Here is a 13520-nt window from a genome sequence, read left to right on the forward strand (position 1 = left end):
GTGGCTGCCTGGCGCTGACACGGCTCGGAGGGCTGTGGATGATGTCAGCCGGATCTGGCTGGGATGGGTGAAATGGTTAAATGTCCTTCCAGTCCCTGGGCGCTGCAGCCTTGGAAAGCTGTGCTTCCCATCCCAGTGCCTCCTGTTCCAGTGCCTCCCATCCCCACCAAACATTGGGCTCCTCCGGGGCTCGGGGTTTCTGCGTTCCCACCGCTGCTGCGCCGGGCCGGGACTGTGCTGTCAACATGAGCTAATGCTGACACACAGTAAATATTAGCAGGCAGAACGGTGGGAATCAGAAGGAAAATATTTAACAGTTCATTCTCTTCCTACAAAGATTTCCATTTAGAAAGTTAACTCCAATGTGCCTCTGCACGGTGTTTCCTTAGAACAAGGGAAAAATCAAAATAAACCCGTCAGACCTGTAATAGCTAAGGTAAGAATTGAGTTGGTGGGGTTTAAAAAATTCCACATGGAGTGGTTCAGCTCTCAGGCAGATTGGTGCAGCTCTGATCCAGTTAGCACTGACTGCAGTCTCACACATGTCCCAAGGAAAGGCAGACTCAGTGATGCTGCGCTCCTGCTTGGTGCCTGCTTGCTCCGGTGGGAAGGAGTTATCAGCTGAGCCATTTCCAGTTTTTTTCCCTATTTCATTAAAAACAAAGCCCAAACCTAAGCCACAAAAAATACCCCAAATTCCCAAACATAATTTCATGAAGCGAAAGTAGGGAAAGGACATTTTCTTTTTTCCAGGGGGTGTAATTCCAAAAAGGGAGTGGAAAGCTCCATCCTCTTATAAGCCAATGCAGCTATGAATCCTTAAACCCAGATCTAAATGGTGTTAAATTTCCCTTGATGGAAGCAGGGTAAAACCTATCAGAAAGTACAATATTTAAAAGAACCTGTAACTGCAAATAATGTAAACATGGAGAGTGTTTTGGAACAAGTGAGTGTGTTGTGCAATGTGTAAAAATGTTAATCATGGCTCTTTATGGATTTGTTTGTGTCCTTGGCAGGCTTCAATGGCTGAGAACAGTATACCTCTATACACTACTGCTTCCATGGGAAATCCCACTCTGGGCAACCTAGCCAGTGCGATGAGGGAAGAGCTCAATGGTGCAATGGAGCATACGAACAGTAACGGGAGTGACAGCAGTCCAGGACGTTCCCCTATGCAAGCGATGTAAGTACAGCAGAGCATGCTAGCTCTGGGTCTTGTCCCACCATCTGCTCAAGGGTGACTCTGGAGACTCCTGCTCCTTCCTGAGCTTCATGGATGGAGCAGCAAGAGCAGACATCTATCTCCATCTGGGGACACGCGTAGAGTGATTAGAACATAAAAGTGCCATTTAGCAGTTTCCACGTAAAACTGATCAGCTCAATCCAGTCCAGGAAGCACACAGGGCTATCAAATTGTTTACTTATTTTGCAATTCTCTTCTTTAAGCCTTGCAAAACCTCCTAGGCAGCTACATTTCTTGGAGAGAAAACATGATTTCTCTCCCCTTCAGTCTACGGGATGAGCACAAGCCTGTGGGGCAGAGCGGGAAAACGGGCTTTTTTGGCGGGTCCAAAAATAACCACTCAACACAAAACGGTCTTGCTAAGCATTAACGCGAAGGTCTGTGTGATTTATAGATTGCTCTTAAAATATCAAAAGGAGAATTAATAGGGGCATTACAGCAACAGACGGCGGTGTAATGAGCGCGTCTATAACCACATGAAGTGACGGGGGCTCGCCGGCCCTGCTCAACGTGAGCGGCACCCGGGCAGCGGGCGGGCGCAGGAAAGGGTAAGGCAGGAAGGGTGTGATGCCCCGATGGGTGTGTGCAGTATTTATGGGGTGACGGAGTGAGTTTGCAAAGCTGTAAACTCCCCCCTCCCCTCACATCGCACGCCGGGTAATTGGCGGCTGGTGAGGAAGCCAGAGTTTACAAGTGCTGTCGTTCCCAAAAGCTCGGTGGAGCAGTTGGGTACCTGTGAGTGACCGTGCTGCCCGTCTTCCCCCCTGCTCCTTAAAACAGCCTGTAAAATTACTGGCTGGCTTGCCAGGGCTCACGTTACACATTAAAAAGAGAACTAATTTGTAGTCTTTTACTTCAAAGTAATTTGAATAAGGGATTTACAAAAGTAAGTCTAAATCAAAAAGTAGAAAAAACATTAACCTAATACCACGGTAGTAATTAGTTGTGAAACTAATTAGCATTTAATGGCAAAAAAGTTTCCCACCTGCATAATGTGTTGTCAGAGGGGAGGGGGCACGAAGGAATCTGAGGCTCTGGATACTTTGATATTGCAGCATTTTAAATCAGTGCACAAAGTGCTTTGAAAAAAAAATCTTTAAAGATGGCAACATTCATTTTTAATTAATAATTAATTTAAACATTGTCTTTTACCATTTACTTCAAAACATTCAAATAATGTGTTTAGCTTTTCCAGTGATTGTTTGTGCAGTATTAATTATCTCTCCCAAAGTAACGTTGCATGACACACTTTCCGTCTCTCACAGACGGATTCATCTCCAGGCAGTTTTAGTCACAATTTGTTATCCTCTGCCCGTGACCACGCAGGGCTGGCGTGAAGGAGGAGTGGAGGGACATGGCTTTTCTCCAGAAACAAGACTTCTCCCAAGGGTTTCTCCTGGCCTAACAGTCAAGGATGAACGTTTATGATGTTGCGTTAATCCAAGTAATTATTTTTTTGCAAGTTCAAGGCTAGTGCAGTTCATGCACTTCTCATTTCACCTAAGGTTTCCTTGTCTTTGAAGAGACTGAGAGGAGGGAAAAATAACCGAGTTGAAACAGGCTAGGACATCTTCCAGAACTGTGCATAGCTGTGGCCTTTGTTGCACTTAATAATCATCTCTTAGCACATTGATACCAAGGTGAGGGGCACAGAACAAATAGTGGAGAGAGAGGAGGTCGGGGGGAGTGATGCCTCATTTTCATTATTCACCAGAAAATCCAATTTTCTGTTGTAATATGGAAATGATTGTTTCCTGAGTGTTTTCATTTTCTCAGAATTGATAATATATGTGTTCTCTGCTGAACATTTCTTTTTGCTTAAGTAAAATGTGGCTGGGTGATGTTCCAATACCAGCCTCGGAGCTTCCCCATTATAATGGTGTTTCTAAGTAGTCTGAAGGGATCTAAAGCCAGAACACCATTCACACGTCATGGGGTTTACCCTGTTTACTAAATAAAATCATGAGTCAACAGCGAGTTTCCAGACGCTGTGAAACCTTTTATTTTCCATGCTCCGGCTTTGTTAACAACATGTTCATTTTTTTTCTCAGAACAGATTTCCTTGTCATAATGCAAATTATTTTTTAAACAATTTCAGTATATGAGAAGAAACCAAGCTTTAAACTTTATTGTAAGGTTTAAAGGACCTTGTTAACATGACAGCTAAGAAGTCTAACACTTTAGCTGAAGTCTTATTACTGCTCATTCGTTTCCTTTTTATGACACATTGAACCACAGCTAGGGTGGGTTTTTTTTCCCTTCTCTCTCCCTCCTTTTGAAACACTAGAAAGTAGTCGCATAATTACAGCTTGGGGACATAACACTTTCATCCTGATATGCTCCAAAGGTAGCCACAAAGCAAACTACTCCATGCTGTGTGCACCACCAGAACTCAGTGGCTTTAAACAACAGTCAGCTTTATTAAAAACTCCTCTGTTCCCAGAGTGGACAAACAAAAGAATTACTCAGATGTGAAAAGAAGGGGAATCTGTGTTCAGCAAGGTTATTTATTGTTAACCCCTTCTGGAGTCCCAGGCATCTACTTAAAAGGAATGTGCTGAATTTCTGCTGCTATAAAAACAGAAATGGGAAACCCTTTCTTTTCTTTGCCTTCTTCCCCCCACCCCCCCCATTTTTTTTTCTTTTTGCTTAACCCAGCATTTACCTTTTCTGTAATTCAACAGACTGAATTCTTCAGTCTTTAAAGGAAGTTTTCCTTCCTCAGTTTGAGGATTTGGTGAGGTGGTAAATAGAGAATCAGACTTGAGAGGATATGAAAGTCTCCCTTTGCCTTTAAGATTATTTAGGTTTATTTATTTCAGTTGCTCAGAAATGTTTGAGAAAAATCACAGATTCGGGAAGGTTTCCTCCTCTCATGCCATTCTGTGGTTATGACTGACGGATTACACAAGGAGTTGGAATTTTTTGGCATTGTTTTCCTTGCAGCCCTCTCCTTGGGGGTGGTGTTACCCAGAAAACCTCCTCATTTAGGGGCTGGAGGTTTTACCAAGCTCAGTCTGATGTTTGTGCAACACGTGAGGTGCTGGGGGAGGCTGGTGTGACTCTGCTCCCCATGGCTTTGTGGTTCTCTCTGGCTTTGTCTCACCCAGGGTCGAGCAGAGCTTTTCATAACTTCTGTTGCTTCTCACACCTCAAGTTCTGTTTTTTGACCTCTGGGAATCACACCAAACCTCAAAGAGAACCTCAGTTAAAACCACCTGGTTTCACCTGGTTTCATAACAAAACCAGAAGAGGGGCAAAGTTTGCTTTGGAAAGGTTTGGGGACCTTTGAATGAGCTTTTGTGTGGTTGTGAGCACAGAGAGCACCTGTCTAACCTGCTGGCACCTGTGGTGGTGGGGATGCCTTGGGACATTGGGCAGCCTTTGGAGAAACTCCAGTCCATGTACCAAGGCCTCTCTGCTGCACGTGACATGTGCTCTCCTCTCCCCTTTGAAAATTTCCCTTCTGTGTTTTCAAAAATAATACTTAAAAAAAAAAAAAGCCCAGCAGCAGCAGCATCAAAACCAGAAAGCAAAAAAGCAAGACTTTGACATTAAAACGGCAGTAAAAAAGATCACTGCCATAAAGGCCGAGTAGCACAGGTTTTATCGGGCTCTCAGTGCAGCTGCTCTTTCCCCCTTTTTCTTCTGTTTTTCATTTCATGTTTTCTCCCAAGTGAGGGGCCCCACAGCCTATTCGTAATGTAAGTTTTTCTGGTTGCAGGTATTCAGCATGGTTTAAAATTCACTGGGGCCACGAGCTGCTGGGACAGATGGCACGTGCACACCTCCAACATGATAATCTGCTTGCCAGACTTTTTATATGTTTATGCCAATTCTGAACCTCTGATCCTTGAATTGTGTCCTTCCAGTCTTTTCTTTACCCCTCCTTTCCCACTAGTTAGGTTAAAACTGTATGAGCTGTGCTCTCAGTGAGTAATTTTTTAAAAAATCACAACACGCAGAGGAACCTCTTTGCTCCCAGAGATGTGTTGATAGGATACATATTAGTGAATTTGAAGGGAAAAGGTGTGTGTACATGGATACTGCATCACTTCTCCCCACAGTTCCTTTGGATGAGTTGGAAGGTGCAGTTAATACTTAAGTATTGATCTAGCACTTTACAACTCAGGAAGTTGAAACATGCAGGGACTTGAAAGGCATTCGCAGCTCGCATTAGAATTGTCTGTAGTCAGCAAGTTAGATGCTTCCTAAACTGATCCAGGCTCAAACCTAAATAAATAAATAGGGTACAAGGGTACAACTGACTCACTTGAAGAAGGCAAGGCTGGCTTTGGCCTGTCTGTGAATGCTGAGTACGTTTTCTCTGCTCAGTGATTTATCCCTACTGTCTGTCCATGCAGTGTAGTACAAACTGTTGTCATTGCAATCCACACAAAACATAAAATAGAATGCAGCTATTTTAAATCATTCATTTTAAAGCAAAGCTCTGCAAGCAGAGAAAAAGTTCGTACAGTGAAGGCGAGTACTTTAGGCTGTGTTCATGTAGCAAATGTGATGAAAGGGTTAAATCAGCCTGCACAGAGAAAAAAAGGAGATTCTTGGAGGTGGATATCAACTCAATGAGAGACAGAGTGGGACTTGAACTCATTAACACTTTATTTTAAGGGATTGCCTACAACATCAATTATTTAGGAAGCAAACAGGGTCTCCATTGCTGTGTCGCATTATTAATACTTGGTAATGTCAATAAAATCCTACTTTCCTATAAAGTCCCACCAACAAGACACTATTGACTCACATGGCTACTTTACATTTCAAAAGCTGCTGAACAAAAAAAAAAAAAAAAAGAGGTAAAAAAAGGGTAATTTGTATTTGTATAGGATTTGTTGTAAATATGATTTACGAACAACATTTTTCAATTGTTATCATACCCGTTTTGAATGACCAAGCCCCATTCCCCTGCGGGTTATTCATGTGCTTTGCTGTAATGAGAAATTTGGCAGATCTCATCTCTTCAGTACATCCTTGTGCCCACCATGAGCTGGGGATCATGTTCTGCCTTGTTTACAGCTGACAGTGTTATTATTCTCGTTAGGACTGTGCTTTCTTATCATATTGTTGTGTTGAGCGAGCCTTTTCCTCTCTGTTTGTGTTTCCTGGCAGGGCTTTTCTTCCCTTATTGACAGTTTGTAAAAATATGCATTAATTTGGAGTTTAAAGCATGTATCATGGTGTCTCTTTGCTGTGTTTGCTTGAAGTTGATTAATGATAGAACCTCACTTGGGGTCGTCCTCTGGAGAGTTGTCTCACAGGTTCTGCATGTTAACGAGCGGCGCTGCACACACAGCGAGGATGATTAGCCCAACCCGCGCCTTGCCAGGCCGCTGCCTCCCCGTTCCCATGCAGATTCCACTTATTTATCCAAAGATCATTTTAACTTAATGTGTCAGCTGAGAGCGTTTTCTCTCGATCCCAAGACGGAAACCCTATCGAGGTGCTCCTCCCAGAGTGTTTTCCCGGGGAAGCTGAGTGCTGCCTGCCTGGCACAGCCTTCATGGAATCCTGGAATCATAAAAGCCCTTTAGGATCATTGAGTCCAGCCATTAACCCAGCACTGCCAAGCCCACCACTAAACCATGTTTTAAGTGCTACATCCACATGTTTTCTGAACACTTCTGGGGACAGTGACTGCATCACTGATCTGGGCAGCCTGTTCCAGTGTTTGAGCACTCGTTCAGTGAAGAAATTTTTCCTAATATTCAACCTAAACTCCCTGTGGGACAACTGGAGGCTGTTTACTCCTGTTTTATTGATTATTATCTGGCAAATGGTGCTTGGCTTGGTTTCCATGGCTGGCACAGACATTGAGGGTCTTCTTCTTAGGTCTGAACCCCCCAAACCCCCTCACCTTTCTCCCCAAACCACCCATGCTGTCAAAACCACTTTTTAATGAGTAGTTTACTGATTGCCTCTTGTTTTGTTTTCCCAGGCACCCTGTGCATGTCAAAGAAGAGCCATTAGACCCAGATGAAAATGAAGGCCCACTATCCTTAGTGACAACAGCCAACCACAGTCCAGATTTTGATCACGACAGAGATTATGAAGATGAACCTGTAAATGAGGACATAGAATGAGTATGTCTGACATCGTTACCCTGAGAATGAAGATTGGAAGAACACGTCAAACTTAGCTGTGAAATCTCTCCATTATTGTACAGTCTGGAGGATTCTCAGTCCACTTTGACAACTATGAAATATGTTAACTCTTAGTGCCATCAAGTATCCCATTTGGGAGTATTTTTGATTTTTCTACTTTTTGTTGAAAAAAGGAATTTGTACTCTGTGCATTGGATGGACTTGTTTGGTACTTGGGATTTTCCTCTCTTACAGTCAACATCAGTGTTGTAAATTTGCTAAACTGATTCACTTGCATTTAGCAGCCAGCTGTGGACTGCAGGTCCTGCCAATTTTGGACACTTGAGGACATCAAACTGAGCATGTACACCTGAACTGCAGATCAAGTCTTTGCCCAGATTTTAAGGATTCCAATGGACAACATATTTGCACAGTACTGCATGTTGATTATCACTGCCTTTACTCCATTTTTTTTTGTTTTTTCGGTTGGTTTCTTTTTTTTTTCTCTTTTTTGCTTCCATTTGGGATGGGGAAGGCCTGTGTGTGCACGTGTGTGGGTATGTGTGTGTGCGTGTGAGCGTGTATATTGGGGAGGGGTTCAAAGAAAAAATTATCCCAAACTTTTTAATGTATTGCTTTTATTCCCCCGCCCCACTTCTCCTCTACCATTTTAAGTTCTGACCTCAGGCCTCATCTGGGCCCAGGGCCTCTTGGAGGCTTCAACGTTTTCTGTACTTTGTGATGAATGTTAATAGGTGTTTTTATTATACGAAGCTGAATGTCATTGAATTGTTTGTAGTTTTTTCTGTCATTCATTCCAGTTTCCTTCAGATGCCACCATGTTTTCTTTAGCTATGGAAAACATTCCATTTTGGTGTCTCCTTTTTTGTCGTTGTTGTTGTTTTTTGAAAAGGTCCCAAATGCTGCACGATACATGTGGAAGGGTTGTCCAACGGAGAGAGAGGAACGAAGTACTGCAAGAATGAGAATGAATGACAGATGAACATAGAAACACTGTAGGAAGCAACACAGATTCATTCCACAAAGCAGTATTTTTAATATATTCTTGTTTTGTTTGGGTTTTTTGATTTTTTTTTTCTTTTTTTTTTTTTGGCAGCAACGGTGAATATTAGCAAATGCCACAAAATTGAACAGCACAAAGAAACATATGCAGCACCAACAGAGTTCACTTTTAGTAGAAAATGAATAGTACAGTGGCAGGTTCTCGGTTGTTTAACACGAGTTCTAATGGGTCAACAGATCTTTCTGGAATATCTGAGATTACCAAGATGGGCACCTAAACATTTATTGTTACAACTTTATTTTTTTTTTCCTATTATTTTTTTTTACATTTGCATTCGCAAATAGTGGTTGGATGACTTCATTAAATTGTTACTGTACGTGGTGATGTTTCACGGTTAAAACATCAGTTCAGGATTGCTTGGTGGCGTTAATCTGTTTGAATACAAATTAGATTTCAGATTGAACTTGTTACGGGAGTTAATAAGGACGGGGCCCCACTAATGCTAAAGTGTTAATTTTCAGCTGTGCAAATCCAGTACTGCAGTTAGGATTGTTATGCAATATTACACCAGCCAGTATGGAAACCTCGCCGGGAGAGTTGGGAGAGAATTGGCGCCGGGGCTTGTTAGGCAAAACTGGCAAAGCTCTGCAAAGCAAACACGACATACAAAATCTGTTGCGATAGGTCAGTAAACCTCAGTCACCAAACACCTAAACATTTTCATTCTGCAACCACTTTTCCGTCACTCATTTATTTATGTAGGACTGTAGCTTTTTTTTATTATTTCGAAAAGCCTTTCGGAGCTTAATTTATATTCTTCTTTGTACCTTCTTTTTTTTCCTAAAATTACCAAAGATATTACACAAAGGTAAATTATGTTCTCTGTTATATGCTTTATCTTATGAAGCCAAATATCCTCTTATTGTTGATCAAAGGAGGTTGAAGAATTTAGAGGGAAATGACAAGATGTGGGCTATTGCTAACCTGAGAGGGAAACTGCTCCTTTATTCTAGAAAATTTAGAAGGCCAAGTAGATGTCTGAACCAAAGTTGTTACTTTTTATTTGCAATTCTTTACAGTGACCAAAAGTGAAAGTCTGTAAAGAGGAATTTAGGAGAGCTTTTGAGGCTAAAACTAGGAATCAGTGTTACTGGTAGAGCTATGAGAAGGGAGCTGAAGAAAGCAAAGACACAATTATTTCGTGGAAAATTAAAGTATCAGATAAAGGAGACAGTTTAATAAAACACAGAAGAGAACAGAAAAGCTCCCACAATTTAACTGGACGACATAATGGTATTTCTAGAATTAAAAGAAAAAAATAATAATTTTTTGGTCTTTGGTTCTACAGATTGTGTGCCACTTCTGTTCCGGGACTGTGCTGGGATGACTGCTTTAATTTTGGTTGATCTTGGCACATCTGCTCAGTTTTGTTTAGTTTTTGGTCAGCATTTTTCATAAGGAAATAACACTCCTGTCCACTCATAAGCTTTGGTACAAGAAATTTTATTGGCAGTTACTTTTATAAAACTCAACTCTGCTTTCTGTTTCAAAAAGACAAGGAAAGAAAAAAAAGAAAAAAAGGGCAGTCTGTGGTCATTTGGAAACATTTTTTTAATTTTTTTTTTTTAATTATTATTGGTTTAAATTATATCCAGGCAGCTTCGTGACGTGCCGGCGGTAGCCAGACAGGGATCATGAGAATTGAGCCCTGAGCTTCGAAACTGAGTGGTTTGCTGGTTAGTTCGGTATTCAGAAGGGGGATAAAAATCTGGTAGATTAGTTCATTCTCAGCATGTGTAGCTAGACATGAGTAAAGATAACAGCATGAGAAACTGTTAGTACGCATACCTCAGTCCAAACTGTTAGGGAATGAGTAAATAAAAAAAAAAAATACATTTCACTCAGTTGCACTTAGTTGTATGTCTTGCATGCTTAGTCTAAAGACTGTAGCAAAAATAAAAAAAATTTTAAAAAGAGAAAAAGAAATAAAAAATTAGAGTTTAACATATCTGGCAGGTGTTGCAGCCTTGCAGAAGAACCAACTGAAAATCTCAGGCTTTACATCAAGCAAACTTCACTATGATTTTTACAATTCTGATTCTGTATCCCTTTGGATATACAGTTGCTTCTTTAGGGAGGGGTTTATTATGTTGTACATATATATCCCACTGTGTCTGTGTGAGCCTTTGTCTTTCGGGGGGAGGGTGGGGAGGGAGGAAAAGGTGGAAAGGTCCTTTTTTTAGATATCATTCCTCAAAAGGAATAAATGCAGACCTGTTTGTCAAAACACCTTTTGCTTTTTGTGCAACTGCTTTATATTAACTATACTAAAAAATAGCTTTGAAAAAAAAACTACTGTATGTAATGGAATTGCAGAATACGCTGCACATGTATTTTATTTAGTTATCCTTGCTTTAAGAATATTGGATGACATTTGCTGACATGTGGGAGAAAATCCCTGACTTTTTTTTTTCAGCTTTTAAATTGTAACATAGTTGACAGATTTTTTTTTTCTCCTGTTATCATTGATCGAAGCATTTTTGTACAGTTTTGTGTTTAAGCTGGTTTTTTTGATACTTTCCCACCCCTTCTGTTATCTTACCACTGCCTTTTCTGGCTGTCTTAAACAAAGTTCATATATTTGAAAGGAAAAAAAAAAATCGTTTAAAAAAAAAAAAATGTTTTTCTCCTGCTGCAGTAAATATTTTGCATGATGAATTCCAGGGTCACACTTTCAAAGTTTATCAGTGAAGTAGTGATTAATAATGGGGAGTGTCAAACTATTGAACTTTTTGTATAAAAAAACAAAAAAAAAACTTTACAAGGTGCCAAGATGTAAAGACAATTTGTTACATGTTTTTTTTCTCAAAGAAAAGCGTACATTATGAAAGTAGTACCATGTATCAGGTAAATCGCTGTCAGGAATGAGAGTCAAAGCCTTCCTTGTCCACAAAAAAAAAAAAAGTTTGTAAATGTAAAACCTGTTAGGTTTCTGCATTCAACTAGAAGTGAAATGGAAAAAAATAAAATAAAATCAAGGCTTATGTAGAACAAGTGACCACAAAAAATATGACCTTTTTTTGATTCTCACTCGCAAGAGTCCCTCAGCAGGTCCTGCACCTCCCCTCTCCTGGAGCTCAGCTTCAGGGAGAGACCAGGGCAGGGATGCTGGTTCTAGAAATATTGCAGATCATTAGATATTTTATATATATACATACATAAATATATATATATATAAAGTTTTTTAAAATAATTTTGAACTATTGTAGTTTTCAGATCGCCAGTAATCTCATGTTCATTATAGCATGGAAAAAGAAAAACCAAATGTGTTTAAACTCTTTTTGAAATCCTTTGGTACCTTTGGTTAATGAACTCAGAGTGATTTTTTTTAGATGTTTCAGAAGTCATTTAGTATTCTAGTCTTGCGAGGTGAATTTGCAGTTCAGGACTGCATTTTAATGGGCCCAGAACAGGTAACCAAGTATCTTCTACCCATAAGCCTTGATGAAAATGGTACAGTCCAGACTGTTAGCATGGTGCTTCGTGTGTATGTGCTGCCAGTAACAAGATTTTTTTTTTTTTTTTTGATAAGGCATAAAAGAAACTCATTCCTTACATCAACTGTAATTCCATCATTCCATGTCTGTTGATACAGACAATAAAAAATGTTGTGTAGTCAGTACTAATTACTGACATTATAGCATTCTCAAATGCAATAAAAATGCTGGTTGTTCACACTGGTAATGCAAGTTGCCATGTCCGAAGTTCTTGTTTTGTTCCTCCTCACGGTGACTCTGGTGTCACATCCCATGGTCCCTGATCCCATGGAGCAGCTGGCTGCACCTCATCCATGTCCCTGCACGTTCATGGATGGACAAATCTCATCTCCTTCCTTGGGTCTCTCCCAACCACATCTGAGAATAAAATATTTTAGTGGTTTCATGGATGATCTGTACAGGCAGTTGGGTGAGTCTTAAATGCTGGAAGCAAGGAGGACATTGTCACTCAAAGAAATCATCCACTTTCCCAAAGAGGTCCATCAGTTTTGCCTATTAGGGGTCACAGGGGGTTGGTGTGTTCATTCTGCACCCCTTTGATTGAAGAAAGGGGTTTGCAGGATCAAGCCCTTGGCCCACAAAACCACAAGCAGCAAACATCCCAAGTGGCGCTGGCACCTGAGACAAACTATAGGAAAAACCCACCTTCTTTTTCTTTCCAGTAAGCACACATTTATTTTCTTCATCAAGTTTTGTAAAGAAAAATAAAATGTTTAATAACTAGCATTAGCAGCAAACTGAAATTTCAGAGGAGAGATTTTTCATGAATAATTCATTAAAATTTCACATCTGCAAGATTAGTCATCCAAATAAAATGCTAATGTCAAAAACATGCACCGTCTATAATATTCTCATCAAGAAATCTTTTTGCATATAATGATAAATGCTTAAATTAGTACAAATGATTTTATAAAAATATTCTATCATAAAATTATACCAGATAACTATTTTTTGGGGGGAGGGGGAGGGGAAATCTTTGCACACTCATTATAGTGTGTCTCCAAATGGTATTGACTGGTAGATTTTAATGATCAAAATACAGAGAATACAAATTTGGGATTGGTTGTGTTGCACTTTCATCATTAGTGAGATTTTGGTGAACTGGAGAGGATGTGTGGGATTAGATTTTCCAGTCACAGGCAGAGGGGGTTGAGCCAGAAGCTGGTGTGGATGTGTAAAACGGGGAGAGTGATCTCCAGGCAGGGAACATGTCCCTGGATGAGTCCCAGCAGGGCCATCAGCCCCTCTCTTGGAGGACAGTGTGTCCCCCATGGGTCACCAGCAGGCAGGTCAGGGGCTGCAAAGCCATCACAGATGGTTTGGGTGTTTCACTCCCTGGGCTTCTCACCTCCAGAAGATGATCTGGGGGTCCAAATGGGGTGTTTGTCATACTGACTGCCCATGGCCTCTGGTTTAAGGGGAGCTGCTGGTGTGGGTGCCACAGGCAGCTTGTGCTGAGGAGCTGGCACTGGGCTGAGCAGCAGGACCATCATTTCCCCTCCTGCCCCACTCAGTACTTCCCAGAGAATCGGATGGGAATTGGCTCTTGGCCACCTTTTGTATCATCTTTGTCTTATTAATCACATTTCTCCTCCCTG

At 40.9% G+C, this 13520-nt stretch overlaps 1 protein-coding gene across 13 annotated transcripts in view; it reads left to right on the forward strand.

Moving 5' to 3' along the window:
• FOXP1 (forkhead box P1) overlaps nt 1-12109 on the forward strand; it is a 377497-nt gene extending 365388 nt beyond the window's left edge. For all 13 annotated transcript variants that reach the window (XM_085072287.1, XM_085072284.1, XM_085072295.1 and 10 more), the window contains 2 exons: nt 1017-1183; nt 7197-12109. In XM_085072287.1, coding sequence (XP_084928413.1) covers nt 1017-1183; nt 7197-7341 — 312 coding nt within the window. In that variant the 3' untranslated portion in view covers nt 7342-12109. The remainder of the gene's footprint in view (nt 1-1016; nt 1184-7196) is intronic.
• Nucleotides 12110-13520: the final 1411 nt, after the last annotated feature.

The sequence above is a fragment of the Lichenostomus cassidix genome, chromosome 12, assembly GCF_008360975.1.
Source record: "Lichenostomus cassidix isolate B80296 chromosome 12, HeHo_3.0, whole genome shotgun sequence".
Classification (NCBI taxonomy): domain Eukaryota; kingdom Metazoa; phylum Chordata; class Aves; order Passeriformes; family Meliphagidae; genus Lichenostomus; species Lichenostomus cassidix.